We start from the raw sequence: 26,525 nt of genomic DNA on the forward strand, positions 1-26,525 counted from the left end.
TGCCTGGCCATGAGTGCGCTTTTATTTTGTAGGAGAGGAAGTGAAATAACTTATGTAGATGATCTTCACAATAAAAGAAAGGTTGAAATGTGTTGCTTTCATCTGAACTTCTTCAGGAGGTCAACAGCTTCTTTATGCACCTGAGGAGAGAAAACTACGTCACAACTTGCATTTTCTCATCTGGAATCACATTTTATTTACAATTTTGGCTTCTCCCGATCTTAAAAAGAGGATCCATGCAGGAAGTTTGCTGAGTTTCAACAAATAAAAGTCTCGTCGTCTCCAAAGTCGTCAAGCAAAGAACAGCAGCACACTTCCGCCTTTCACAATAAGAGCGCATCATCTGCTCTGACTGCCCTTTCAAAATACAGGTTTCAGAAAAGAACCTTGCACGATGTACTCAAAACACTAGAATACTGTTTAATATCCATAGCATCAACACATGTGAGGATTTTGCACTTAATTAACAAACTCGTTAGACATCGGTCATCATCGTGTGGCCTTCAGGGACATTTATTATTACTGACAGACCAGCATCACACACAGTTATACGTCACTTCCTGCTGTACAGCGCTCCAAAATAAAAGCGTACAATATAACAAGTAAAGGCACAATCACATGTTAATCAATTTCATATCTGACACAAAAAGCACTGTGGTGGTAATATAAGTGTGAAAGGTAAAAGAACAAAAATTCTGACGTTTTTTTTTTACAGAAAAAATGTATAAAAATGTTTTCATATCACTATTTTTTTTACTTCGTATATTTAGTTGTTCAATGATATTTCAAGTAGATTGTTGGTGGCACAATAAATACTCACGCTGTCAAGGGACTGAATAATCCTGTTAAAGATGGATTCACAACTATAAATCACATGCCTGATATTTGTCCATTTTTATCATCTTGTTCAATATTTGTCTGTTTCTCAGCGTCTTGACTCAACTTCCTGGTTGTGTTCTTGCTCGGTGTAGAAAAGCCACTCTGTGACAATAGCAGCGTTACTGCCCTCTAGTGGAATGTATGTGCAATGACACAAAACCTGTTTTTTTTTTATTTCTCAATCCACAGACCACGTGTTCTTGTTTCTGCTTTAAAAATGTAGGTGAGCAAGTTGAAGACGAGGTGAGAGAGTGAATGTGATGTTCACTCTCTAAATTGTTATGGAAAATAATAATGTAACGTTAGGTAATTACAGTACTCCCACCTTACATTCCTCAGGGACATTTGTATTAGATCTTTTAAGCAGGTGTTTTTTGTTTACATTGTTATTGCCTTCTGGTTAGCTAATGTTTGCCCTGCAGGTAATAGTCACTTTTCCACCCCTTTATATATTAGGTATAGTTGTAAGTTAAAAAAAAAGGTCAAAGACAAAGCTATTCGGGTTCTTGTGAGTATATACACTTCACTGCCGATGTGGGGGGGCGCCACCTAAAATCTTGCCTAGGGCGCCAGATTGGTTAGGGCCGGGCCTGCACTCATGCGTAGGTTTGCAAAGCCTGTGTGCACAAAGGTCAAAGTTGAACGAGACGGGTGTGCACAAAGGTCAAAGTTGAACGAGACAGGTGTGCACAAAGGCATACTTGCCAACCCTCCCAAATTTTCCGGGAGACTCCCGAAATTCAGCGCCTCTCCCGAAAACCTCCCGGGACAAATTTTCGCCCGAAAATCTCCCGAAATTCAGGCGGAGCTGGAGGCCACGCCCCCTCCAGCTCCATGCGGACCTGAGTCCGCTTTCCCACGATATAAACAGCGTACCTGCCCAATCACGTTATAACTATAGAATGATGGAGGGCGAGTTCTTGGTTTCTTATGTGTGTTTATTGTTAGGCAGTTTCATTAACGTCCTCCCAGCGCGGCAACAACACACAACAACAGCAGTCATGTTTTTGTCTACCGTAAAGCAGTTCGTCTGCCGTAAACAGCAATGTTGTGACACTCTTAAACAGGACACTACTGCCATCTATAACATCAATAACATATGCGGCTTTTAGAGAGTGCAGTGCACAACAAGGAGACAAAGCAGAAGAACGAGGAAGATACAGCCGTGGCGACGCCGACGACGAGTAAGATGAAGAAATACGCTTTGTTGCACCTTTCCTGCCTGAGTCCGGCGATTAGTTGCAAATCTTGCTTTATTGATTGCTTGCACACAGCCAATCCAACACAAAACAAACTAGTCCCCGCCCGCACTCACGCTACCGCTCCCTCTCTTCTCTCGCCCACACACTCACTGACGTCACTCACCTCACATGCTCACCTATTAAAGGGCCACACACACACACACATATGCTACTCTCATAACAGCTTGTAAGTTTCAAGCCGACCTGGATAGCCTCCGGGAAGAAGTAGTGGACTACCAAGTGCTTTGGCAGTGAAGATCAGCCTCAGGAAGCAAAGATTGACCGATTTTGGGCCATGCTAGGGAGAGATGGAAGATTCCAGACTCTAATGCATTTGATGAAAGCACTTTTGTGCGTGCCACACATCAATGCATCATCAGAGAGGGTGTTCAGCATGGTTAGAAAAATAGTGACAGAGAATAGAACAATTCAACCCTTAACTCAACAATGAGTAGATGAGTGTTATGTGTGTGTATATGTGTAAATAAATGAACACTGAAATTAAAGTAATTATTTTATTTATATATACATATATATATATATATAATAAAATAAAAAATAAAAAAAATATATATATATATATATAGCTAGAATTCACTGAAAGTCAAGTATTTCTTAGATATACAGGTAAAAGCCAGTAAATTAGAATATTTTGAAAAACTTGATTTATTTCAGTAATTGCATTCAAAAGGTGTAACTTGTACATTATATTTATTCATTGCACACAGACTGATGCATTCAAATGTTTATTTCATTTAATTTTGATGATTTGAAGTGGCAACAAATGAAAATCCAAAATTCCGTGTGTCACAAAATTAGAATATTACTTAAGGCTAATACAAAAAAGGGATTTTTAGAAATGTTGGCCAACTGAAAAGTATGAAAATGAAAAATATGAGCATGTACAATACTCAATACTTGGTTGGAGCTCCTTTTGCCTCAATTACTGCGTTAATGCGGCGTGGCATGGAGTCCATGAGTTTCTGGCACTGCTCAGGTGTTATGAGAGCCCAGGTTGCTCTGATAGTGGCCTTCAACTCTTCTGCGTTTTTGGGTCTGGCATTCTGCATCTTCCTTTTCACAATACCCCACAGATTTTCTATGGGGCTAAGGTCAGGGGAGTTGGCGGGCCAATTTAGAACAGAAATACCATGGTCCGTAAACCAGGCACGGGTAGATTTTGCGCTGTGTGCAGGCGCCAAGTCCTGTTGGAACTTGAAATCTCCATCTCCATAGAGCAGGTCAGCAGCAGGAAGCATGAAGTGCTCTAAAACTTGCTGGTAGACGGCTGCGTTGACCCTGGATCTCAGGAAACAGAGTGGACCGACACCAGCTGATGACATGGCACCCCAAACCATCACCCAACCATGCAAATTTTGCATTTCCTTTGGAAATCGAGGTCCCAGAGTCTGGAGGAAGACAGCAGAGGCACAGGATCCACGTTGCCTGAAGTCTAGTGTAAAGTTTCCACCATCAGTGATGGTTTGGGGTGCCATGTCATCTGCTGGTGTCGGTCCACTCTGTTTCCTGAGATCCAGGGTCAACGCAGCCGTCTACCAGCAAGTTTTAGAGCACTTCATGCTTCCTGCTGCTGACCTGCTCTATGGAGATGGAGATTTCAAGTTCCAACAGGACTTGGCGCCTGCACACAGCACAAAATCTACCCGTGCCTGGTTTACGGACCATGGTATTTCTGTTCTAAATTGGCCCGCCAACTCCCCTGACCTTAGCCCCATAGAAAATCTGTGGGGTATTGTGAAAAGGAAGATGCAGAATGCCAGACCCAAAAACGCAGAAGAGTTGAAGGCCACTATCAGAGCAACCTGGGCTCTCATAACACCTGAGCAGTGCCAGAAACTCATCGACTCCATGCCACGCCGCATTAACGCAGTAATTGAGGCAAAAGGAGCTCCAACCAAGTATTGAGTATTGTACATGCTCATATTTTTCATTTTCATACTTTTCAGTTGGCCAACATTTCTAAAAATCCCTTTTTTGTATTAGCCTTAAGTAATATTCTAATTTTGTGACACACGGAATTTTGGATTTTCATTTGTTGCCACTTCAAATCATCAAAATTAAATGAAATAAACATTTGAATGCATCAGTCTGTGTGCAATGAATAAATATAATGTACAAGTTACACCTTTTGAATGCAATTACTGAAATAAATCAAGTTTTTCAAAATATTCTAATTTACTGGCTTTTACCTGTATATATATATATATATATATATATATATGAAATACTTGACTTGGTGAATTCTAGCTGTAAATATACTCCTCCCCTCTTAACCATGCCCCTAATCACGCCCCCGCCCCCCCGCCCCACCCCCTCCCCCCACCTCCCGAAATTGGAAGTCTCAAGGTTGGCAAGTATGACAAAGGTCAAAGTTGAACAAGACAGGTGTGCACAAAGGTCAAAGTTGAACGAGACAGGTGTGCACAAAGGTCAAAGTTGAACGAGACAGGTGTGCACAAAGGTCAAAGTTGAACAAGACAGGTGTGCACAAAGGTCAAAGTTGAACAAGACAGGTGTGCACAAAGGTCAAAGTTGAACGAGACGGGTGTGCACATGGACGCTTTGATGACTGCCAAAAATTCAGAGTCTGGAGGCGCCAGCAGCAGAAAATGTTTTTCAAGCTCTGGATTCTCCTGGGCACAAACACACCCCTGAAGTCATGAGGTGTGAGTTCCTACCTCCTTGTCCTCCGGGGTGTGTGCAGGGTAATCTCTGGCCTTGGTCAACCACAGCTGAGCCTGGTGAGGCTCCTGGAGGGCCAGGTAGGTCTTGCCCAGCATCAACATGTTCTTGCTGTAGAAGTTGGGCTCCACTGGAAGAGGAAAGGAGAGAAACCCTTCAAGTGGTGCCAGCACACACACACACACACACACACACACACACACACACACACACACACACACACACACACACACACACACACACACACACACACACGCTGAGGTCCACCATTCCACTCACCTTCTTCTGCTCGCAGGAAGAACTGCAAAGCCTTCAAAAGACCCAGAAAAAGAGTTTTAAAACCTGAAGGGACTATTTTGTCAGCAAAGTTGTCCTCTATGAAGGAAGTAGAATTTAAAGTCCAATTGATAAGTTGGTGTTTTACAGCAGAGGGCCGACTCAAAGTCCGACTCAAAGTCCGACTCAAAGTCCGACTCAAAGTCCGACTCAAAGTCCGAGGGCCACACTTGTCAGACCTTCATTTGAAATAATAACACTTCGTCTGTCTTCATATTTACATTCTTTCATGATTTCATACAAGGAGATGTTCTATTCAATCTTTTAAAACTAGTTTCATAACAACAATTAAGTCTTTTAGAACTAGTTTCACAACAAGTGACACCAGAACAGGTTTTCACTGTTTGCTGCTGAACTTTGTGGCCCTCAGAGAACATGAAGATCATCCATGTCCACTTTTACCTCCTGACATGTTTCTAACAACATGAACACACTGAGATGAATCATGCATTTTATTTTGAAAATACAAGCATTTGACCTAAATAATGTACAGAAAGTGTTTAGATGAACAATAAAGCAGTGAAGAAACTGGACTGGTGTGCTCGCTGGTTTTTTAGATCAGTGGTTCTTAACCTGGGTTCGATAGAACCTCAGGGGTCCGGCGGAGGTCAAGACACACCCGACTCATCGTGGAAATAAAAACTTCTCCCTATCAACGTATTACGGATACCCTCAAACAGGTGTGTCATTTGTTGTGAGTTTATGCACTGTGTTGCTTTTGTTCTTTGAACAAGGTGATGTTCATTTTGTGCACCAGTAAAAACAACATCATACCTGCCAACTTTTGAAATCAGAAAAACCTAGTAGCCAGGGTCCAAGGGCCGCAGGCCCCAGTAGGTCCAGGACAAAGTCCTGGTGGGGGGTTCAGGCTTCGCCCCCCGACGCAAAATGATTATTAGCATTCAGACAGGTTAAAATGTTGCTAAAACCATCACTTTTCTATCAGTCACAGTGACTTTTCAAAACAAAAATATTACAGCAAAAATCATATGGGTTGATTGACATGTTTATTCTGTAAGCTAACTTCAATAGTTTGAAATTATTTTGACAGTTAAAGCCAGTTATCCTGTCAACCTTTCACAAGACTTCAATTTGTTCATTGAAAGTATAAACAGTATAAACACTTTTTACAGTAAACAAATGGTAAAACAGTACTAAACAATTCCATTTAAAAAAAATGGGTGTCATTATTAACTTTCTGTCCAAGCTTGTATAATCTACTGCCTTGTTCAATTGTAAAAAATATTCTGTGCCTAAAATTCACATTTCTATCACAATTATCATACTGTAAACATGGTAAGCTAACTTCATTAAAATTAATAGTCCTGTCAATAGCATGGAATTACAATTCAAATGTAGTTTTTTTGTAAGCCTTTCAAAAGAATTCTAAATATGAAAAATTAATGAAAATGAATTGAAGCCATCAGACACTTGAAAAGTGGCACATCACATCTCTAATGTAATCATTTGAACTTTTCAACAGAAATAGCACTGCAAAAATATTAAGGACATACTTCTGTATTTTGGTAGTTATGCTGTCAACATTTAACAAGATTTCTTCAACTTGGACTTGAAAGCATAAATAGTATAAACACTTTTAACAGTATAACAGTACTAAACAATTCCAATAGATAACATTGGTGTCATTACCTTTTTGTGGCTAAAATCCAAATGTATTCTATCGGATTGATCATACTGCAAAAATGATATGGTAACTTTATGATAAGTTTACTTGAAGTGGCATAAAACACTGAAAGTGATTGTTCCTATAACCCCTTTGTTTCAAATGTTTGTTCCACTTGTGGCAGTCGGGCACCAGCATACCGTCTTTGACAACTTGAAGTGGCATAAAACACTGAAAGTGATTGTTCCTATAACCCCTTTGTTTTAAATGTTTTATGCCACTTCAAGTTGTCAAAGACGTGCTGTGAAATACAGCCGACAGGATTGCGCACCAAACACGAAGCAAGGCCAAAGCGCATGCATGGTGCAGGAGAACAAAGGACTTCTTTCATTTAAGGTTTGTGATAAACCATCAAACTCATTCGTTAAAAGGACTCTATAGTAATATAAAGTGAGTTTTTCTGGACATTATCATGCAAGAAAAGTTTATTTTTGGGACCGCGATCACCGCGTAATGATTTTTAAAGGTTGCATTACAAACATTTAACTGTCCCATGTGATCAGCCAGTGCGATTGGAAGTCCATGCTCAATTATTGCCTCCGTAAATAAAACTTCGGCATTTATCACATCCAAAGAATCTGTTTGGGCGACGAAAAACGTTGAAAGTTTTCCACGTGTATCGCTAGCAACGGCATTAGACTTGTGTTTTTTTGTCCCAACGTGGTCTTTTACATCGCTAATTCCTCCGTGTCCGATCGAAAAATCTTGTCTGCACAAGGTGCAATTCGCGTAGTTTTCACCCTTTTTTTTTTTAAATGAATGAAAAACCGTATTTTTTATCACTGCAACCGTAACCCGGAATAGGTTGATGAAAACCGTACGAATTACGGGAAAACCGGAGTAGTTGGCAGGTATGCAACATATAACTTTGTTTTGAATTTGAAAAAAACAAAACATTTTATTTGTCACTAAAGAAGGGTTGGGTGAATGTGCATATAAAACTGGTGGGGTTCTGTACCTCCAACAAGGTTAAGAACCACTGATCTAGATGAACAATAAAGCAGTGAAGAGACTGGACTGTTGTGCTCGCTGGTTATTTAGATGAATAATGAAGGAGTGAAGAAACTGGACTGGTCAATTTCTCTCCAAAATACACCCAAAAAGAAGTTTGGATCAAAGTCACAAATAAATGAGGCGCATTGAAGTGAAACTTTTAAAAAGGTTCCTGAATGAAGTTCTGACATACAAATATTCTAGTCTCTTCTTTAGTTGATTGTAATCAATCAGCTGTGATTAATAATCATTCATACAAAATGTGATTCATCTGATGAAATAATAATCATTAGACAGTCCAAGTTTTAAAACAGTTCAATAAATGGACTTTTTTTAACTTTATGCACACATAATAGATTTTAATCAGCACCAAAAATAATTTAAAATGTGTTTAATTTGACTGTTTTTGCAAAGTATTTTTAGTACTTTAAGTTGAAACCTTTTATTAAACATGACATCATTCCTGTGACTTGACCCCAACTCTTTGACATTCATTTCATTCCACTTCCTGTCTTTCAAAGTCAACTTCCTGTGGAGACGAGTCATTTGAAACTCCAACTTTGGACTTTTGCACAAGAAGGACGATCACTCACCTCCTGGTAGGTGGACGTGGGAGGAGAGGAGAACATGACGGCTGCCACCTTGCGTTGGTACCATGGCAACTCAGCAAACACAAAACACCTGCACAGTACACAACAACACACTTCAGTACACAACAACACACTTCAGTACACAACAACACACTTCAGTACACAACAACACACTTCAGTACACAACAACACACTTCAGTACACAACAACACACTTCAGTACACAACACACTTCAGTACACAACACACTTCAGTGTACAAGTACTTGTTAAAGACATGGTGAAAGAAGAAAATAGACACAATTCATGTGTGTAATAAAATGATGAGTACCATTTTTTAAATTCAAATTAAATTTTACAATGAAACATTTTCAAATTTAAAAAAAATATTTCTATTACTATGTAATGTGGACAAACTCACTAGTAACCCAGAATGTGGACAGACTCACCAGTAACCCAGAATGTGGACAGACTCACCAGTAACCCAGAATGTAGACAGACTCACCAGTAACCCAGAATGTGGACAGACTCACTAGTAACCCAGAATGTGGACAGACTCACTAGTAACCCAGAATGTGGACAGACTGACCAATAACCCAGAATGTGGACAGACTCACCAGTAACCCAGAATGTGGACAGACTCACTAGTAACCCAGAATGTGGACAGACTGACCAATAACCCAGAATGTGGACAAACTCACCAGTAACCCAGAATGTGGACAGACTCCCTAATAACCCAGAATGTGGACGGACTCACCAGTAACCCAGAATGTGGACAGACTCACCAGTAACCCAGAATGTGGACAGACTCACTAGTAACCCAGAATGTGGACAGACTCACTAGTAACCCAGAGTGTAGACAGACTCACCAGTAACCCAGAATGTGGACAGACTCACCAGTAACCCAGAATGTGGACAGACTCACTAGTTACCCAGAATGTGGACAGACTGACCAATAACCCAGAATGTGGACAGACTCACCAGTAACCCAGAATGTGGACAGACTCACCAGTAACCCAGAATGTGGACAGACTCCCCAGTAACCCAGAATGTGGACAGACTCACCAGTAACCCAGAATGTGGAAGGAGGTTGCATCTTTGGGGTTGAGTGTGAGTGCTCTCTAGGACAAGACAGTCTGGGTTATTGTCACATGACATCCAGGGGGGGGGGGCAGGTAGTTCTCACCTCAAGATGTTCCCGAATTGTGTAAGAATTTCCTATTTTCACTTTGACTCCCTCGTACTCGCCCACATCACTCAGACATATTGCATACCACTGTGGGAGGAGACACACTTTCATCACAATCTCACCCACATGTGGACACGTGTAACATGTAGTGGACACGTGTAACATGTAGTGGACACATGTAAGATGTAGTGGACACATGTAACATGTAACAAAGTCTTACCTTGTGTGCTGCATAACAAGAGTCGTCTCTCTCCAGAGACGTAGTAGCATAGTGATAGGCTTCGTACATCAGCTGCTTCTTCCTGTCAGCGTCCACCTCAGGAAGTACTGACATGTCACGTGACACCCGGGCCAACCTCCACAGGAACTCTGCATTGTCACTGACACACAACATTGTCACTGACACACAACATTGTGACTGACACACAACATTGTCACTGACACACAACATTGTCACTGACACACAACATTGTCACTGACACACAACATTGTGACTGACACACAACATTGTCACTGACACACAACATTGTCACTGACACACAACATTGTCACTGACACACAACATTGTCACTGACACACAACATTGTCACTGACACACAACATTGTCACTGACACACAACAACACCTGCTCAGGTGTGTGTATGGACAGTCAGTATTTCAATGTGTGAATGGACAAACAGACAGGTAGTTGAAGTGATGGTCAGTCCAGTGTTTCCTTGACTCCTGATTGCACTCGCCTGAAAGATGCCTTCACCAGTGACACCCTCAGGGAGAGACCATTACACTGTCCTACTTCCTGGTACACATGAGGAGGGGGCGTGTCTTAAAGAACATCAGCTCAAGTTGGAGTGCAAGCTGCAACAGGGATAGACCCTGGACAAGGAAGGTGGGTTAGACCCTGGACAAGGAAGGTGGGTTAGACCCTGGACAAGGTAGGTGGGTTAGACTCTGGACAAGGAAGGTGGGCTAGACCCTGGACAAGGAAGGTGGGCTAGACCCTGGACAAGGAAGGTGGGCTAGACTCTGGACAAGGAAGGTGGGTTAGACCCTGGAAAAGGAAGGTGGGCTAGACCCTGGACAAGGTAGGTGGGTTAGACCCTGGACAAGAAAGGTGGGTTAGACCCTGGACAAGGAAGGTGAGTTAGACCCTGGACAAGGAAGGTGGGCTAGACCCTGGACAAGGAAGGTGGGCTAGACCCTGGACAAGGAAGGTGGGTTACAACCTGGACAAGGAAGGTGGGCTAGACCCTGGACAAGGAAGGCGGGTTAGACCCTGGACAAGGAAGGCGGGGTAGACCCTGGACAAGGAAAGCGGGGTAGACACTGGACAAGGAAGGCGGGGTAGACCTTGGACAAGGAAGGCAAGGTGGACCCTGGACAAGGAAGGCGGGTTGGACCCTGGACAAGGAAGGCGGGTTAGACCCTGGACAAGGAAGGCGGGTTAGACTCTGGACAGGGAAGGCAGGGTGGACCCTGGACAAGGAAGGCGGGGTAGAACCTGGACAGGGAAGGCAGGTTAGAACCTGGACAAGGAAGGCAGGTTAGAACCTGGATAAGGAAGGCAGGTTAGAACCTGGACAAGGAAGGCAGGTTAGAACCTGGATAGGGAAGGCAGGTTAGAACCTGGATAGGGAAGGCAGGTTAGAACCTGGACAGGGAAGGCAGGTTAGTACCTGGACAGGGAAGGCAGGTTAGAACCTGGACAAGGAAAGCGTGCTGGACCCTGGACAAGGAAGGCGGGCTGGACCCTGGACAAGGAAGGCGGGCTGGACCCTGGACAAGGAAGGCGGGCTGGACCCTGGACAAGGAAGGCGGGTTAGATCCTGGACAAGGAAGGTGGTGTAAACCCTGGACAAGGAAGGTGGTGTAAACCCTGGACAAGGAAGGCGGGGTAGACCCTGGACAAGGAAGGCGGGGTAGACCTTGGACAAGGAAGGTGGGCTGGACCCTGGACAAGAAAGGCGGGCTGGACCCTGGACAAGGAAGGCTGGTTAGATCCTGGACAAGGAAGGCGGGGTAGACCCTGGACAAGGAAGGCGGGGTAGACCTTGGACAAGGAAGGCGGGCTGGACCCTGGACAAGGAAGGCAGGGTGGACCCTGGACAAGGAAGGTAGACCCTGGACAAGGAAGGCGGGATAGACCCTGGACAAGTGTCCACCTCATGCAGGGCCTACACTCCCATTCACACACTAGGAAGCATTTAAAGTCAATGTTTGAGCAGGTCTGATGTTTCAAGGAGAACTCGCAGGACTTAGTAGATGTGAGACATGTTTGAAAGAGAGTCCGACACAGAAGCAGGTGAGACAAGAACTCCCAGGACTTAGTAGATGTGAGACATGATTTGAAAGAGAGTCCGACACAGAAGCAGGTGAGACAAGAACTCCCAGGACTTAGTAGATGTGAGGCATGATTTGAAAGAGAGTCCGACACAGAAGCAGGTGAGACAAGAACTCCTCACCTGTCTTTATACTGCTGAAGTAGTTGGTAGAGTTTCTCCGTCTCAGCACAGCTGTAAAGGTAGTCTGCCTGCTCTAGAACCTCGTCTTCACAGGAAAACAACTTTGATTACCACTTCAAAGGTTTCAACAAGGACCGGAGTCACAAGAGTTCACCTTTTTCTAAAGCCAGGACCACAGCAGACCTCTGCACCTTCTTGTAGGATCCATACACCAAACTGGAGAAGGTGGGGACTCCCACCAGGATGGCTGCACCTCCACTCTGCACACATTTACAAACACTTTGGATCCACTTCCACTCTGCACACATTTACAAACACTTTGGATCCACTTCCACTCTGCACACCTTGAGAAACACTTTGGATCCACTTCCACTCTGCACACCTTCAGACACACTTTGGATCCACCTCCACTCTGCACACCTTCAGAAACACTTTGGATCCACTTCCACTCTGCACACCTTCAGACACACTTTGGATCCAGTTCCACTCTGCACACCTTCGACACACTTTGATCCACCTCCACTCTGCACACATTTACACACACTTTGGATCCACTTCCACTATGCACACATTTATAAACACTTTGGATCCACCTCCACTCTGCACACATTTACACACACTTTGGATCCAGTTCCACTCTGCACACATTGAAGACCTTCAGACACACTTTGGATCCACTTCCACTCTGCACACATTTACACACACTTTGGATCCACTTCCACTCTGCACACATTTACACACACTTTGGATCCACTTCCACTCTGCACACATTTACACACACTTTGGATCCACTTCCACTATGCACACATTTATAAACACTTTGGATCCACCTCCACTCTGCACACATTTACACACACTTTGGATCCACTTCCACTCTGCACACCTTCAGACACACTTTGGATCCACCTCCACTCTGCACACCTTCAGAAACACTTTGGATCCACTTCCACTCTGCACACCTTCAGACACACTTTGGATCCAGTTCCACTCTGCACACCTTCGACACACTTTGATCCACCTCCACTCTGCACACATTTACACACACTTTGGATCCACTTCCACTATGCACACATTTATAAAGACTTTGGATCCACCTCCACTCTGCACACATTTACACACACTTTGGATCCAGTTCCACTCTGCACACATTGAAGACCTTCAGACACACTTTGGATCCACTTCCACTCTGCACACATTTACACACACTTTGGATCCAGTTCCATTCTGCACACATAGAAGACCTTCAGACACACTTTGGATCCACTTCCACTCTGCACACCATCAGACACACTTTGGATCCACTTCCACTCTGCACACATTTACACACACTTTGGATCCACTTCCACTCTGCACACATTGAAGACCTTCAGACACACTTTGGATCCACCTCCACTCTGCACACATTTACACACACTTTGGATCCAATTCCACTCTGCACACATTGAAGACCTTCAGACACACTTTGGATCCACTTCCACTCTGCACACATTTACACACACTTTGGATCCAGTTCCATTCTGCACACATAGAAGACCTTCAGACACACTTTGGATCCACTTCCACTCTGCACACCATCACACACACTTTGGATCCACCTCCACACATTTACACACACTTTGGATCCACTTCCACTCTGCACACATTTACACACACTTTGGATCCAGTTCCACTCTGCACACATTGAAGACCTTCAGACACACTTTGGATCCACTTCCACTCTGCACACCATCAGACACACTTTGGATCCACTTCCACTCTGCACACATTTACACACACTTTGGATCCAGTTCCACTCTGCACACACTGAAGACCTTCAGACACACTTTGGATCCACTTCCACTCTGCACACATTTAGTGTAGACTTATATATTATATTATATTATATTATATTTAATTGTAGACTTGTATGTATTATATAATATTTAATTGTAGACTTGTATATTATATTATATTACATTTAATTGTAGACTTGTATACTATATTATATTTTTATATTTAAGTGTAGACTTGTGTATTAAATTATATCATATTTAAGTGTAGACAAGTATATTATATTATATTTAAGTGTAGACTTGTATATTAAATGATCATATTTAAGCGTAGACATGCATACTAAATGATATCATATTTAAGTGTAGACATGTTTATTAATTATATCATATTTTAAAAGTAGACAAGTATATTAAATTACATAATATTTAAATGTAGACATGTATTATATTATGTCATATTTAAGTGTAGACAAGTATATTAAATTACATCATATTTAAGTCTAGAGACGTATATTATATTATATCATATTTAAATGTAGACAAGTATATTAAATTATATCATATTTAAGCGTAGACAAGTAGATTATATTATATGATATTTAAGTGTAGACAAGTATATTAAATTATATCATATTTAAGTGTAGACAAGTATATTAAATATCATATTTAAGTGTAGACATGTATATAAAATTATATCATATTTAAGTGTAGACAAGTATATTATATTATATAATATTTAAGTGTAGAAAAGTATATTATATTATATCATATTTAAGTGTAGACAAGTATATTAAATGATGATATTTAAGTGTAGACAAGTATATTAAATGATATCATATTTAAGTGTAGACATGTTTATTACTTATATCATATTTAAATGTAGACAAGTATATTAAATTATATCATATTTAAGTGTAGACATGTATATTAAATAATATATTTAAGTGCAGACAAGTATATTATATTATATCATATTTAAGTGTAGACAAGTATACTAAATGATATCATACTTAAGTGCAGACAAGTATATTATATCATATTTAAGTGTAGACAAGTATATTAAATGATATATTTAATCAAATCAAATCAACTTTATTTATAGAGCACATTTAAAATTTACCACAGGGGTAGCCAAAGTGCTGTACAATGAACAGGTTAAAAGATAAAACGAGTACCGAGCAAACACAACACAACACAAACAGAACACGATAAAAAATAAATAATTAAAATAGAATTAATAAAAACATAAAAACATAAAAACAGGATCACAGCAGGTGTATTATGGGGCGCCATTAAGTGTAGACAAGTATATTAAATGATATATTTAAGTGTAGACAAGTATATTAAATGATATATTTAAGTGTAGACAAGTATATTAAATGATATATTTAAGTGTATACAAATATTATAAATGATGATATTTAAGTGTAGACAAGTATATTAAATGATATGATATTATATTATATTATATTTAATTGTAGACTTGTATGTATTATATTATATTTAATTGTAGACTTGTATATTATATTATATTACATTTAATTGTAGACTTGTATACTATATTATATTTTTATATTTAAGTGTAGACTTGTGTATTAAATTATATCATATTTAAGTGTAGACAAGTATATTATATTATATTTAAGTGTAGACTTGTATATTAAATTATCATATTTAAGCGTAGACATGTATACTAAATTATATCATATTTAAGTGTAGACAAGTTTATTAATAATATCATATTTAAGTGTAGACAAGTATATTATATTATATTTAAGTGTCGACTTGTATATTAAATTATCATATTTAAGCGTAGACATGTATACTAAATTATATCATATTTAAGTGTAGACAAGTTTATTAATTATATCATATTTTAAAAGTAGACAAGTATATTAAATTACATAATATTTAAATGTAGACATGTATTATATTATGTCATTTAAGTGTAGACAAGTATATTAAATTATATCATATTTAAGTCTAGAGAAGTATATTATATTATATCATATTTAAATGTGTAGACAAGTATATTAAATTATATCATATTTAAGTGTAGACAAGTATATTAAATGATATCATATTTAAGCATAGACATGTACATTAAATTATATCATATTTAAGTGTAGACATGTTTATTACTTATATCATATATAAATGTAGATAAGTATATTAAATTATATCATATTTAAGTGTAGACATGCATATTAAATAATATCATATTTTAGTGCAGACAAGTATATTATATTACATCATATTTAAGTGTAGACAAGTATACTAAATTATATCATATTTAAGTGCAGACAAGTATACTATATTATATCATATTTAAGTGTAGACAAGTATATTAAATGATATATTTAAGTGTAGACAAGTATATTAAATGATATATTTAAGTGTAGACAAGTATATTAAATTATATCATATTTAAGTGTAGACATGTTTATTAATTATATCATATTTAAATGTAGATAAGTATATTAAATTATATCATATTTAAGTGTAGACATGCATATTAAATAATATCATATTTTAGTGCAGACAAGTATATTATATTATATCATATTTAAGTGTAGACAAGTATACTAAATTATATCATATTTAAGTGCAGACAAGTATATTATATTATATCATATTTAAGTGTAGACAAGTATATTAAATGATGATATTTAAGTGTAGACAAGTATATTAAATGATATGATATTTAAGTGTAGACAAGTATATTAAATTATATGATATTTAAGTGTAGACAAGTATATTAAATGATATATTTAAGTGTAGACAAGTATATTACATGATATGATATTTAAGTGTAGACAAGTATATTAAATGATATGATATTTAAGTGTAGACAAGTATATTAAATTATATCATATTTAAGTGTAGACAAGTATATTAAATGATATATTTAAGTGTAGACAAGTATATTACATGATATATTTAAGTGTAGACAAGTATATTAAATGATATATTTAAGTGTAGACACGTATATTAAATGATATGATATTTAAGTGTAGACAAGTATATTAAATTATATCATATTTAAGTGTAGACAAGTATATTAAATGATATATATAAGTGTAGACAAGTATATTAAATGATATATTTAAGTGTAGACAAGTATATTAAATTATATATTTAAGTGTAGACAAGTATATTAAATTATATATTTAAGTGTAGACAAGTATTATAAATGATGATATTTAAGTGTAGACAAGTATATTAAATGATATGATATTTAAGTGTAGACAAGTATATTAAATTATATGATATTTAAGTGTAGACAAGTATATTAAATGATATATTTAAGTGTAGACAAGTATATTACATGATATGATATTTAAGTGTAGACAAGTATATTAAATGATATGATATTTAAGTGTAGACAAGTATATTAAATTATATCATATTTAAGTGTAGACAAGTATATTAAATGATATATTTAAGTGTAGACAAGTATATTACATGATATATTTAAGTGTAGACAAGTATATTAAATGATATATTTAAGTGTAGACACGTATATTAAATGATATGATATTTAAGTGTAGACAAGTATATTAAATTATATCATATTTAAGTGTAGACAAGTATATTAAATGATATATATAAGTGTAGACAAGTATATTAAATAATATATTTAAGTGTAGACAAGTATATTAAATGATATGATATTTTAGTGTAGACAAGTATATTAAATAATATATTTAAGTGTAGACAAGTATATTAAATGATATGATATTTAAGTGTAGACAATTATATTAAATTATATATTTAAGTGTAGACAAGTATATTAAATGATATGATATTTAAGTGTAGACAAGTATATTAATGATGATATTTAAGTGTAGACAAGTATATTAAATGATATGATATTTAAGTGTTGACAAGTATATTAAATTATATATTTAAGTGTAGACAAGTATATTAATGATATGATATTTAAATGTAGACAAGTATTATATATTTACTGTGAGGAGACTGGCGGTCCTTCCAGACGTCGCCCAGGAGAAAGGACGAGTTGTTGAGATTCTGCTGCCTTTGGCGGCGGTGATGAAGGTCTTTAAGGTCTTGGTGATGAAGGTCTTTAAGGTCTTGTTGCCGCAGCGCGTCCAGACAAGAGCCGCCATCACGTCCAAGTCCCAAGTGGAGAATGTTGGAGGAACTTTCACCAAGCTGTCCTTTATTTACTGACCGGGCTGCCGACAGGGAGCATTTCAGAGCACATGATGAAAAACGTTGCAAAGTGTATCGTATAGCTCTTAAATATGACTTTTTTTGTTTTGTTTAAAATTGCCTTTAAGATATAGAAAAATTAATGAGCTGCCACAAAATCGATGATGTTGTATAAATAGTTATGTGACACAATGTTTCACCCTGCTAATCGTGGCGTTGTTGAACATAGCCCGGAAAAATGTGTCCGTCTCCTTTAAAGCCGTCGATGAGAAACATGGACTGGCCGTTGACGAGTTCCTCACCTTTTAATGTTTCCATCAAGAACTATGAAGAAAAAGTCCAGTCAATAAATGACAGGATTAGCAACTTGCAGAGAAACAAGCAAACATTTGAACAGTACGTCCTGAACGTGACCTAATGACAGCAGCATGTTGTTTTAATGCCCCCTGGGGAACTAAATGATACATGAACAATTAAAAAGATTATGGCCACATTGAAACGAGAATGTTTAAGCCATACTTGCCAACCTTGAGACCTCCGATTTCGGGAGGTGGGGGTGGGGGTAGGGGGCGTGGTCGCGGGTGGGGTGGGGGCGTGGTTAAGATATATATAAAAAATACTTGACTTTCAGTGAATTCTAGCTATATATATATATTTTTTTTTATTACGTATATATATATATATATAATACATTATTATTTATATATATATATATATATATATATATATATACATATATATATATATATATATATATATATATATATATATATATATATATATATATATATATATATATATATATATATATATATACATAAATAAAAGAAATACTTGAATTTCAGTGTTCATTTATTTACACATAAATATACACATAACACTCATCTACTCATTGTTGAGTTAAGGGTTGAATTGTCCATCCTTGTTCTATTCTCTGTCACTATTTCAGAACACACACATTATACAAATATACATTATAAAATCAACAAGAAAACGGGAGCTCTAATTTGGGAGTCTGAATTAGGATCAGAAGTTCCTATATAAACATTGCGTACTCAAGTCGCCATTTTGTATTGATTACTGCAGCTGTGCACTGGATTCATTCACAAATACAAACCACAACTCACAAACACTTTAGAGTTAGGCTCCACCATCAGAATGTGTACTTAAACTTATAAAGATCACATGGATATTATTCAGTGAGTTGATTCACCAAAACTAACCTGTTATACAGGAGGAAAAAGCACACAGGACGTTTCAATTGTTCACAGACTGGTCGCGCTCATCAGAATGACAAGACACTTCCGGTCTGCAGGTGATAGCATTCAATTGGGAAGAAACGCCCTACTGCCCCCTACTGACCAATGTGAATACTGATAAATGTGTAATGACAGCTCCAAAAACGAATTCAAACCACAAAATAAAATAAATAAATCAACACAAAAATGTGACACATTATGGGTGGGTCACATATGCATGTACAGTAGATGGCAGTATTGTCCTGTTTAAAAGTGTCACAACATTGCTGTTTACGGCAGACAAACTGCTTTACGTAGACGAAATGCTGTTGTTGTGTGTTGTTACCGCGCTGGGAGGACGTTAATGAAACTGCCGTACAATAAACCCACATAAGAAACCAAGAACTCGCCCTCCATCATTAGCTGTTTAAATTGTGGGAAAGCGGACGTGTGAACAGGCTGTCAACACGTCACTCAGGTCCGCATGGAGCTGGAGGGGGCGTGGCCTCCAGCTCCGCCTGAATTTCGGGAGATTTTTGGGAGAAAATTTGTCCCGGGAGGTTTTCGGGAGAGGCGCTGAATTTCGGGAGTCTCCCGGAAAATCCGGGAGGGTTGGCATGTATGGTTTAAGCAAGATCTCACACTGATACTAACAATGTTGAAATAGGTGTAACAGTTAAGGTTACCAAGTTGAATCTACACTGAGGTGGTAAAAGCATGTTAATAATATTAATAATAATTTCAATAGAATAATATCAATGTGGCCCCTGCAGTTTTAATTTTTTTGACGTGGCCCTCAGCAGAAAAAGCTTGTCATAATACAAAACATTGCAACATTATGGAAGCTGATGCAATTATTTAAATGTCCAGGACATTATTGCAATACTTTTGTAATTTAATAGAAATTCAATTACCGTATTTTCCGCACTATTAGCCGCACCTAAAAACCACAAATTTACTCAAAAGCTGACAGTGCGGCTTATAACCCGGTGCGCTTTATATATGGATTAATATTAAGATTCATTTTCATAAAGTTTCGGTCTCGCAACTACGGTAAACAGCCGCCATCTTTTTCCCCGTAGAAGCGGAAGCGCTTCTTCTTCTACGGCAAGCAACCGCCAAGGTAAGCACCCGCCCCCATAGAACAGGAAGCGCTTCTTCTTCTACTGTAAGCAACCACCCGCCCGCGTAGAAGAAGAAGAAGCGCGCGGATATTACGTTTCATTTCCTTTGTGTGTTTACATCTGTAAAGACCACAAAATGGCTCCTACTAAGCGACAGGTTTCCGGTTCATGAAAAGACGCAATCTCTCCATCCGCACACGGACTACTATTTCACAGCAACTGCCTAAAGACTTTCAAGAAAAGCTGGCTACTTTCCGTGCATATTGTAAAAACAAGATAGCTGAAAAAAAGATCCGGCCAGAGAACATTATCAACATGGACGAGGTTCCACTGACTTTTGATATTCCTGTGAACCGCACTGTGGATACAACGGGAGCACGTACGGTGAATATTCGCACCACAGGGAATGAGAAGTCATCCTTCACTGTGGTTCTAGCTTGCCATGCTAATGGCCAGAAACTTCCACCCATGGTGATATTCAAAAGGAAGACCTTGCCAAAAGAGACCTTTCCAGCCGGCGTCATCATAAAAGCTAACTCGAAGGGATGGATGGATGAAGAAAAGATGAGCGAGTGGTTAAGGGAAGTTTACGCGAAGAGGCCGGGTGGCTTTTTTCACGCAGCTCCGTCCATGTTGATATACGACTCCATGCGCGCCCACATCACGCTGGTTTTTAATATATTATTAAAGTTTGACTGAACTATCTGACTGTTTTTTTGACATTCCTTTAGCGCAGTTAGATGCGGCTTATAACACGGGGCGGCTTATAGGTGGACAAAGTTTTGAAATATGCCGTTCATTGAAGGCGCGGCTTATAACCCAGGGCGGCTTATGGTGCGGAAAATACGGTACCTTGATTTATTGGTGATACAGGATATTGATTTAACTTGTAATATACTTGTTTCACCTAAAAATCGATCATAAATGATAAATGATCTGTAAATGTCCTGGCTGATTGGCTGGTAGAACTCACATGGTTCTTGATTGCCTTTATCAAGGACAACTATAGATTCGCCAGTGACATAATACATCCTTGCAAGCCCTAATTGATCATTATAAATAAATGTAACGATCGGAATGAAACTCAATGTAACAGAGTAAAAGTAGCATTTATTCTCAAAAATACTCAAAAGTAAAACATGTTACATTAAAATAACTCTGACAAGTACAAATTATCCAAGAGGTTCCTTAAGTAAATGTAACGTGTTACCACCCACCTCTGGTGCTGAACATGGGAAATTTGCATGATCTACTCACCCTGTTACATTCTCCCCCCACCCCTTAAACACAGATATCAAGACCAAGGTCCAAAAAGGGCAGTGGCCAAGCTACTGGACCCCAGCAGCACAGAGGCAGCAACTCCACCATCAGCAGTTCTGACATGTTCTGGGAGAAGATAGGGATTAGGGTGCTTTACAACCATCTTTGTAGTTGACTTCCTGGGGACAACAGTTCTGACATGTTCTGGGAGAAGATAGGGGTGAGGGTGCTTTACAACAATCTTCGTAGTTGACTTCCTGGGGACAACAGTTCTGACATGTTCTGGGAGAAGATAGGGATTAAGGTGCTTTACAACCATCTTTGTAGTTGACTTCCTGGGGACAACAGCTCTGACATGTTCTGTGAGAAGATAGGGGTGAGGGTGCTTTACAACCATCTTTGTAGTTGACTTCCTGGGGACAACAGTTCTGACATGTTCTGGGAGAAGATAGGGGTGAGGGTGCTTTAAAACAATCTTCGTAGTTGACTTTCTGGGGACAACAGTTCTGACATGTTCTGGGTGAAGATAGGGATTAAGGTGCTTTACAACCATCTTTGTAGTTGACTTCCTGGGGACAACAGTTCTGACATGTTCTGGGAGAAGATAGGGGTGAGGGTGCTTTACAACAATCTTCGTAGTTGACTTTCTGGGGACAACAGTTCTGACATGTTCTGGGAGAAGATAGGGGTGAGGGTGCTTTACAACCATCTTTGTAGTTGACTTCCTGGGGACGACAGTTCTGACATGTTCTGGGAGAAGATAGGGGTGAGGGTGCTTTACAACCATCTTTGTAGTTGACTTCCTGGGGACAACAGTTCTGACATGTTCTGTGAGAATATAGGGGTGAGGGTGCTTTACAACCATCTTTGTAGTTGACTTTCTGGGGACAACAGTTCTGACATGTTCTGGGAGAAGATAGGGGTGAGGGTGCTTTACAACAATCTTCGTAGTTGACTTTCTGGGGACAACAGTTCTGACATGTTCTGGGAGAAGATAGGGGTGAGGGTGCTTTACAACCATCTTTGTAGTTGACTTCCTGGGGACAACAGTTCTGACATGTTCTGGGAGAAGATAGGGGTGAGGGTGCTTTACAACCATCTTTGTAGTTGACTTCCTGGGGACAACAGTTCTGACATGTTCTGGGAGAAGATAGGGGTGAGGGTGCTTTACAACCATCTTTGTAGTTGACTTCCTGGGGACAACAGTTCTGACATGTTCTGGGAGAAGATAGGGGTGAGGGTGCTTTACAACCATCTGTGTAGTTGACTTCCTGGGGACAACAGTTCTGACATGTTTTGGGAGAAGATAGGGGTGAGGGTGCTTTACAACCATCTTTGTAGTTGACTTCCTTGGGACAACAGTTCTGACATGTTCTGGGAGAAGATAGGGATTAAGGTGTTTTACAACCATCTTTGTAGTTGACTTCCTGGGGACAACAGTTCTGACATGTTCTGGGAGAAGATAGGGGTGAGGGTGCTTTACAACCATCTTTGTAGTTGACTTCCTGGGGACAACAGTTCTGACATGTTCTGGGAGAAGATAGGGATTAAGGTGTTTTACAACCATCTTTGTAGTTGACTTCCTGGGGACAACAGTTCTGACATGTTCTGGGAGAAGATAGGGGTGAGGGTGCTTTACAACCATCTTTGTAGTTGACTTCCTGGGGACAACAGTTCTGACATGTTCTGGGAGAAGATAGGGGTGAGGGTGCTTTACAACCATCTTTGTAGTTGACTTCCTGGGGACAACAGTTCTGACATGTTCTGGGAGAAGATAGGGATTAAGGTGTTTTACAACCATCTTTGTAGTTGACTTTCTGGGGACAACAGTTCTGACATGTTCTGGGAGAAGATAGGGGTGAGGGTGCTTTACAACCATCTTTGTAGTTGACTTCCTGGGGACAACAGTTCTGACATGTTCTGGGAGAAGATAGGGGTGAGGGTGCTTTACAACCATCTTTGTAGTTGACTTCCTGGGGACAACAGTTCTGACATGTTCTGGGAGAAGATAGGGGTGAGGGTGCTTTACAACCATCTTTGTAGTTGACTTCTGGGGACAACAGTTCTGACATGTTCTGGGAGAAGATAGGGATTAAGGTGTTTTACAACCATCTTTGTAGTTGACTTTCTGGGGACAACAGTTCTGACATGTTCTGGGAGAAGATAGGGATTAGGGTGCTTTACAACCATCTTTGTAGTTGACTTCCTGGGGACAACAGTTCTGACATGTTCTGGGAGAAGATAGGGGTGAGGGTGCTTTACAACCATCTTTGTAGTTGACTTCCTGGGGACAACAGTTCTGACATGTTCTGGGAGAAGATAGGGGTGAGGGTGCTTTACAACCATCTTTGTAGTTGACTTCCTGGGGACAACAGTTCTGACATGTTCTGGGAGAAGATAGGGGTGAGGGTGCTTTACAACAATCTTCGTAGTTGACTTCCTGGGGACAACAGTTTTGACATGTTCTGGGAGAAGATAGGGGTGAGGGTGCTTTACAACAATCTTCGTAGTTGACTTTCTGGGGACAACAGTTCTGACATGTTCTGGGAGAAGATAGGGATTAAGGTGCTTTACAACCATCTTCGTAGTTGACTTTCTGGGGACAACAGTTCTGACATGTTCTGGGAGAAGATAGGGATTAAGGTGCTTTACAACCATCTTTGTAGTTGACTTTCTGGGGACAACAGTTCTGACATGTTCTGGGAGAAGATAGGGATTAAGGTGCTTTACAACCATCTTCGTAGTTGACTTTCTGGGGACAACAGTTCTGACATGTTCTGGGAGAAGATAGGGGTGAGGGTGCTTTACAACAATCTTCGTAGTTGACTTTCTGGGGACAACAGTTCTGACATGTTCTGGGAGAAGATAGGGGTGAGGGTGCTTTACAACCATCTTTGTAGTTGACTTCCTGGGGACAACAGTTCTGACATGTTCTGTGAGAAGATAGGGGTGAGGGTGCTTTACAACCATCTTTGTAGTTGACTTTCTGGGGACAACAGTTCTGACATGTTCTGGGAGAAGATAGGGGTGAGGGTGCTTTACAACAATCTTCGTAGTTGACTTTCTGGGGACAACAGTTCTGACATGTTCTGGGAGAAGATAGGGGTGAGGGTGCTTTACAACCATCTTTGTAGTTGACTTCCTGGGGACAACAGTTCTGACATGTTCTGGGAGAAGATAGGGGTGAGGGTGCTTTACAACCATCTTTGTAGTTGACTTCCTGGGGACAACAGTTCTGACATGTTCTGGGAGAAGATAGGGATTAAGGTGTTTTACAACCATCTTTGTAGTTGACTTTCTGGGGACAACAGTTCTGACATGTTCTGGGAGAAGATAGGGATTAAGGTGCTTTACAACCATCTTTGTAGTTGACTTCCTGGGGACAATTGCACTGCGACTGGGGACTTCTTATATTGAAGACGGTGTAGCTCTTTGGAACACACCCTGAGGAGAAAGCGGCTCAATGGGCTTGATGGGATTATTGACTGGCTCACCAGACTCCAGGTTCTCATCCCTGGCCTCAGCTGGTGTAATCAGTGGCCAGAATTCCAGGCACTCATCAGGAGTTGGTAGAGCTAACATTAAGGCAGTTCGGCGCACTTGTCTTACTTGGGTGAGCCGATGCACAGGAGCAATCGAGGAGACCACGGCAGCAGGATCAGGAGCTTTTACAACCTGGTACCCTGTAGAAATCCATGCATCCTGGATCTTTCAGCGTCCCAGGCCAACGTCACGCAGATACAGAGTTTTGCCAACCTTGACACTGGCCTCATGTCTCTCCTTCCTTGGTCTACCTGCCAATTCCAACCCTCTCGGGCCACATCCTAGCGACATGCATACATCTTTGATGCTCGGCCACCCACTCACATTTTCCAGCAGTGGACTGTGACCAAGGAGGAAGTCTACGGGGAGGTGTGGTTCCTGGCCAAACATTAAAAAGTGGGACGACTCAGCAGTGGACTGATTGGAGGTTGTGTTATAATCGAAGACCAGTTGTGGAAGGTGATCAGGCCAATTGCTTTTACTACTTAAGCAACCAGATCAATGTGCAGGACACTTCGATTACGGAAAATATGATTTCTAACTTATTATTGTGCATTTTTATATTTTATTTTCCACAGAGGCAAATTACACTGATTTGGTGGAATGGTCCCTCGATCTTTGCCTGACATGCAGACAGAGGAGAGCTTCCCTTCAAGCCTCCTTACAAAGACATTTCCTGGTTATGACACCACTAAGGCACATCAAATAATAACTGAAAAAAGAGTCAAGCCTGTGTCTCTTCTCAAACGCTTGCCTTCCCCAGGACTGACTGTGTTCCTCAGATGCCAAAACCCTTACCTTGTGGGCCTTTTCATTGATTTTTTTCTGTGAATCGGCAACCAGAGACGAGGTTTTCTGGGACAAGAGGATGGCTTGAACAGCAGATCGTGCTCTGGAGGCACTATTAGAAGCTGGGGAAATGTATGAACTCTCAAAATGCAAGGTATGTTCTTTGAACGTTTCACTTCCCTTAGTTCCACAGATCTTGTCAAAAAGTCTGAAGAAAGCCTTGTTCTTTATCTGTTTCTAAACAACTGACTGCCCCATCACTCTTTATTAGGGATGTAGATGCCATAATTACAATTTGCAGGTCAGGTTTGATGTTCAGATCAGTACAGTGAGGGAAGTGAATGCTAAGCATAAACCATATTGGAACTCCATTATCTGAATATTTGTATTACAGTTTGTGGTTTTCGGAGCATGGGAATGCGGACACATGCCAAACCCTGCCTTGCACTGTGGAGCATTACAAAAAGACATGTCGTCATTGCCTTGTAAAAACGCCTTTAATGGCTTTGACATGAGGTCATCGCTTTATGTTGTTCCCCCCGGAGCTTTGG

The 26,525-nt window shown here is 39.9% G+C and overlaps 1 protein-coding gene across 3 annotated transcripts; it reads right to left on the reverse strand.

The window, feature by feature from the left end:
* On the reverse strand, positions 1 to 26,365 carry rmdn1 (regulator of microtubule dynamics 1). Of its 3 annotated transcripts, none has more exons than XM_061964856.2 (11): positions 25,984 to 26,365; positions 17,816 to 18,043; positions 12,227 to 12,332; positions 12,073 to 12,157; positions 9,834 to 9,993; positions 9,611 to 9,700; positions 9,490 to 9,545; positions 8,430 to 8,517; positions 5,103 to 5,133; positions 4,820 to 4,953; positions 1 to 140 (listed from the first exon to the last, which is right to left on the reverse strand). In XM_061964856.2, the coding sequence occupies exons 2-11, from the start codon at positions 17,972 to 17,974 to the stop codon at positions 99 to 101; spliced, it is 951 nt and encodes a 316-aa protein (XP_061820840.1). In that variant the 5' UTR covers positions 17,975 to 18,043; positions 25,984 to 26,365; the 3' UTR covers positions 1 to 98. The 3 variants fall into 3 exon arrangements, with proteins under 3 accessions (XP_061820840.1, XP_061820839.1, XP_061820838.1); XM_061964855.1 differs by lacking the exon at positions 25,984 to 26,365 and adding an exon at positions 18,221 to 18,353; XM_061964854.2 differs by lacking the exon at positions 25,984 to 26,365 and having other exon boundaries at positions 17,816 to 18,298.
* Positions 26,366 to 26,525: the final 160 nt, after the last annotated feature.

The sequence above is a fragment of the Nerophis lumbriciformis genome, linkage group LG07 (genome assembly GCF_033978685.3).
Source record: "Nerophis lumbriciformis linkage group LG07, RoL_Nlum_v2.1, whole genome shotgun sequence".
NCBI lineage: Eukaryota > Metazoa > Chordata > Actinopteri > Syngnathiformes > Syngnathidae > Nerophis > Nerophis lumbriciformis.

What these genes read in the sequence shown, in the direction of transcription:
- rmdn1 (XM_061964856.2), bottom strand. Translation starts at nt 17,974, where the DNA reads ATGGCGGCTCTTGTCTGGACGCGCTGCGGCAACAAGACCTTAAAGACC. An exon ending in GGTCCTGGCTTTAGAAAAAG is followed by an intron (nt 12,158 to 12,226) that starts GTGAACTCTTGT and finishes TTTCCTGTGAAG; the next exon opens with ACGAGGTTCTAGAGCAGGCA. An exon ending in TTCCACATTCTGGGTTACTG is followed by an intron (nt 8,518 to 9,489) that starts GTGAGTCTGTCC and finishes TGTACTGTGCAG; the next exon opens with GTGTTTTGTGTTTGCTGAGT.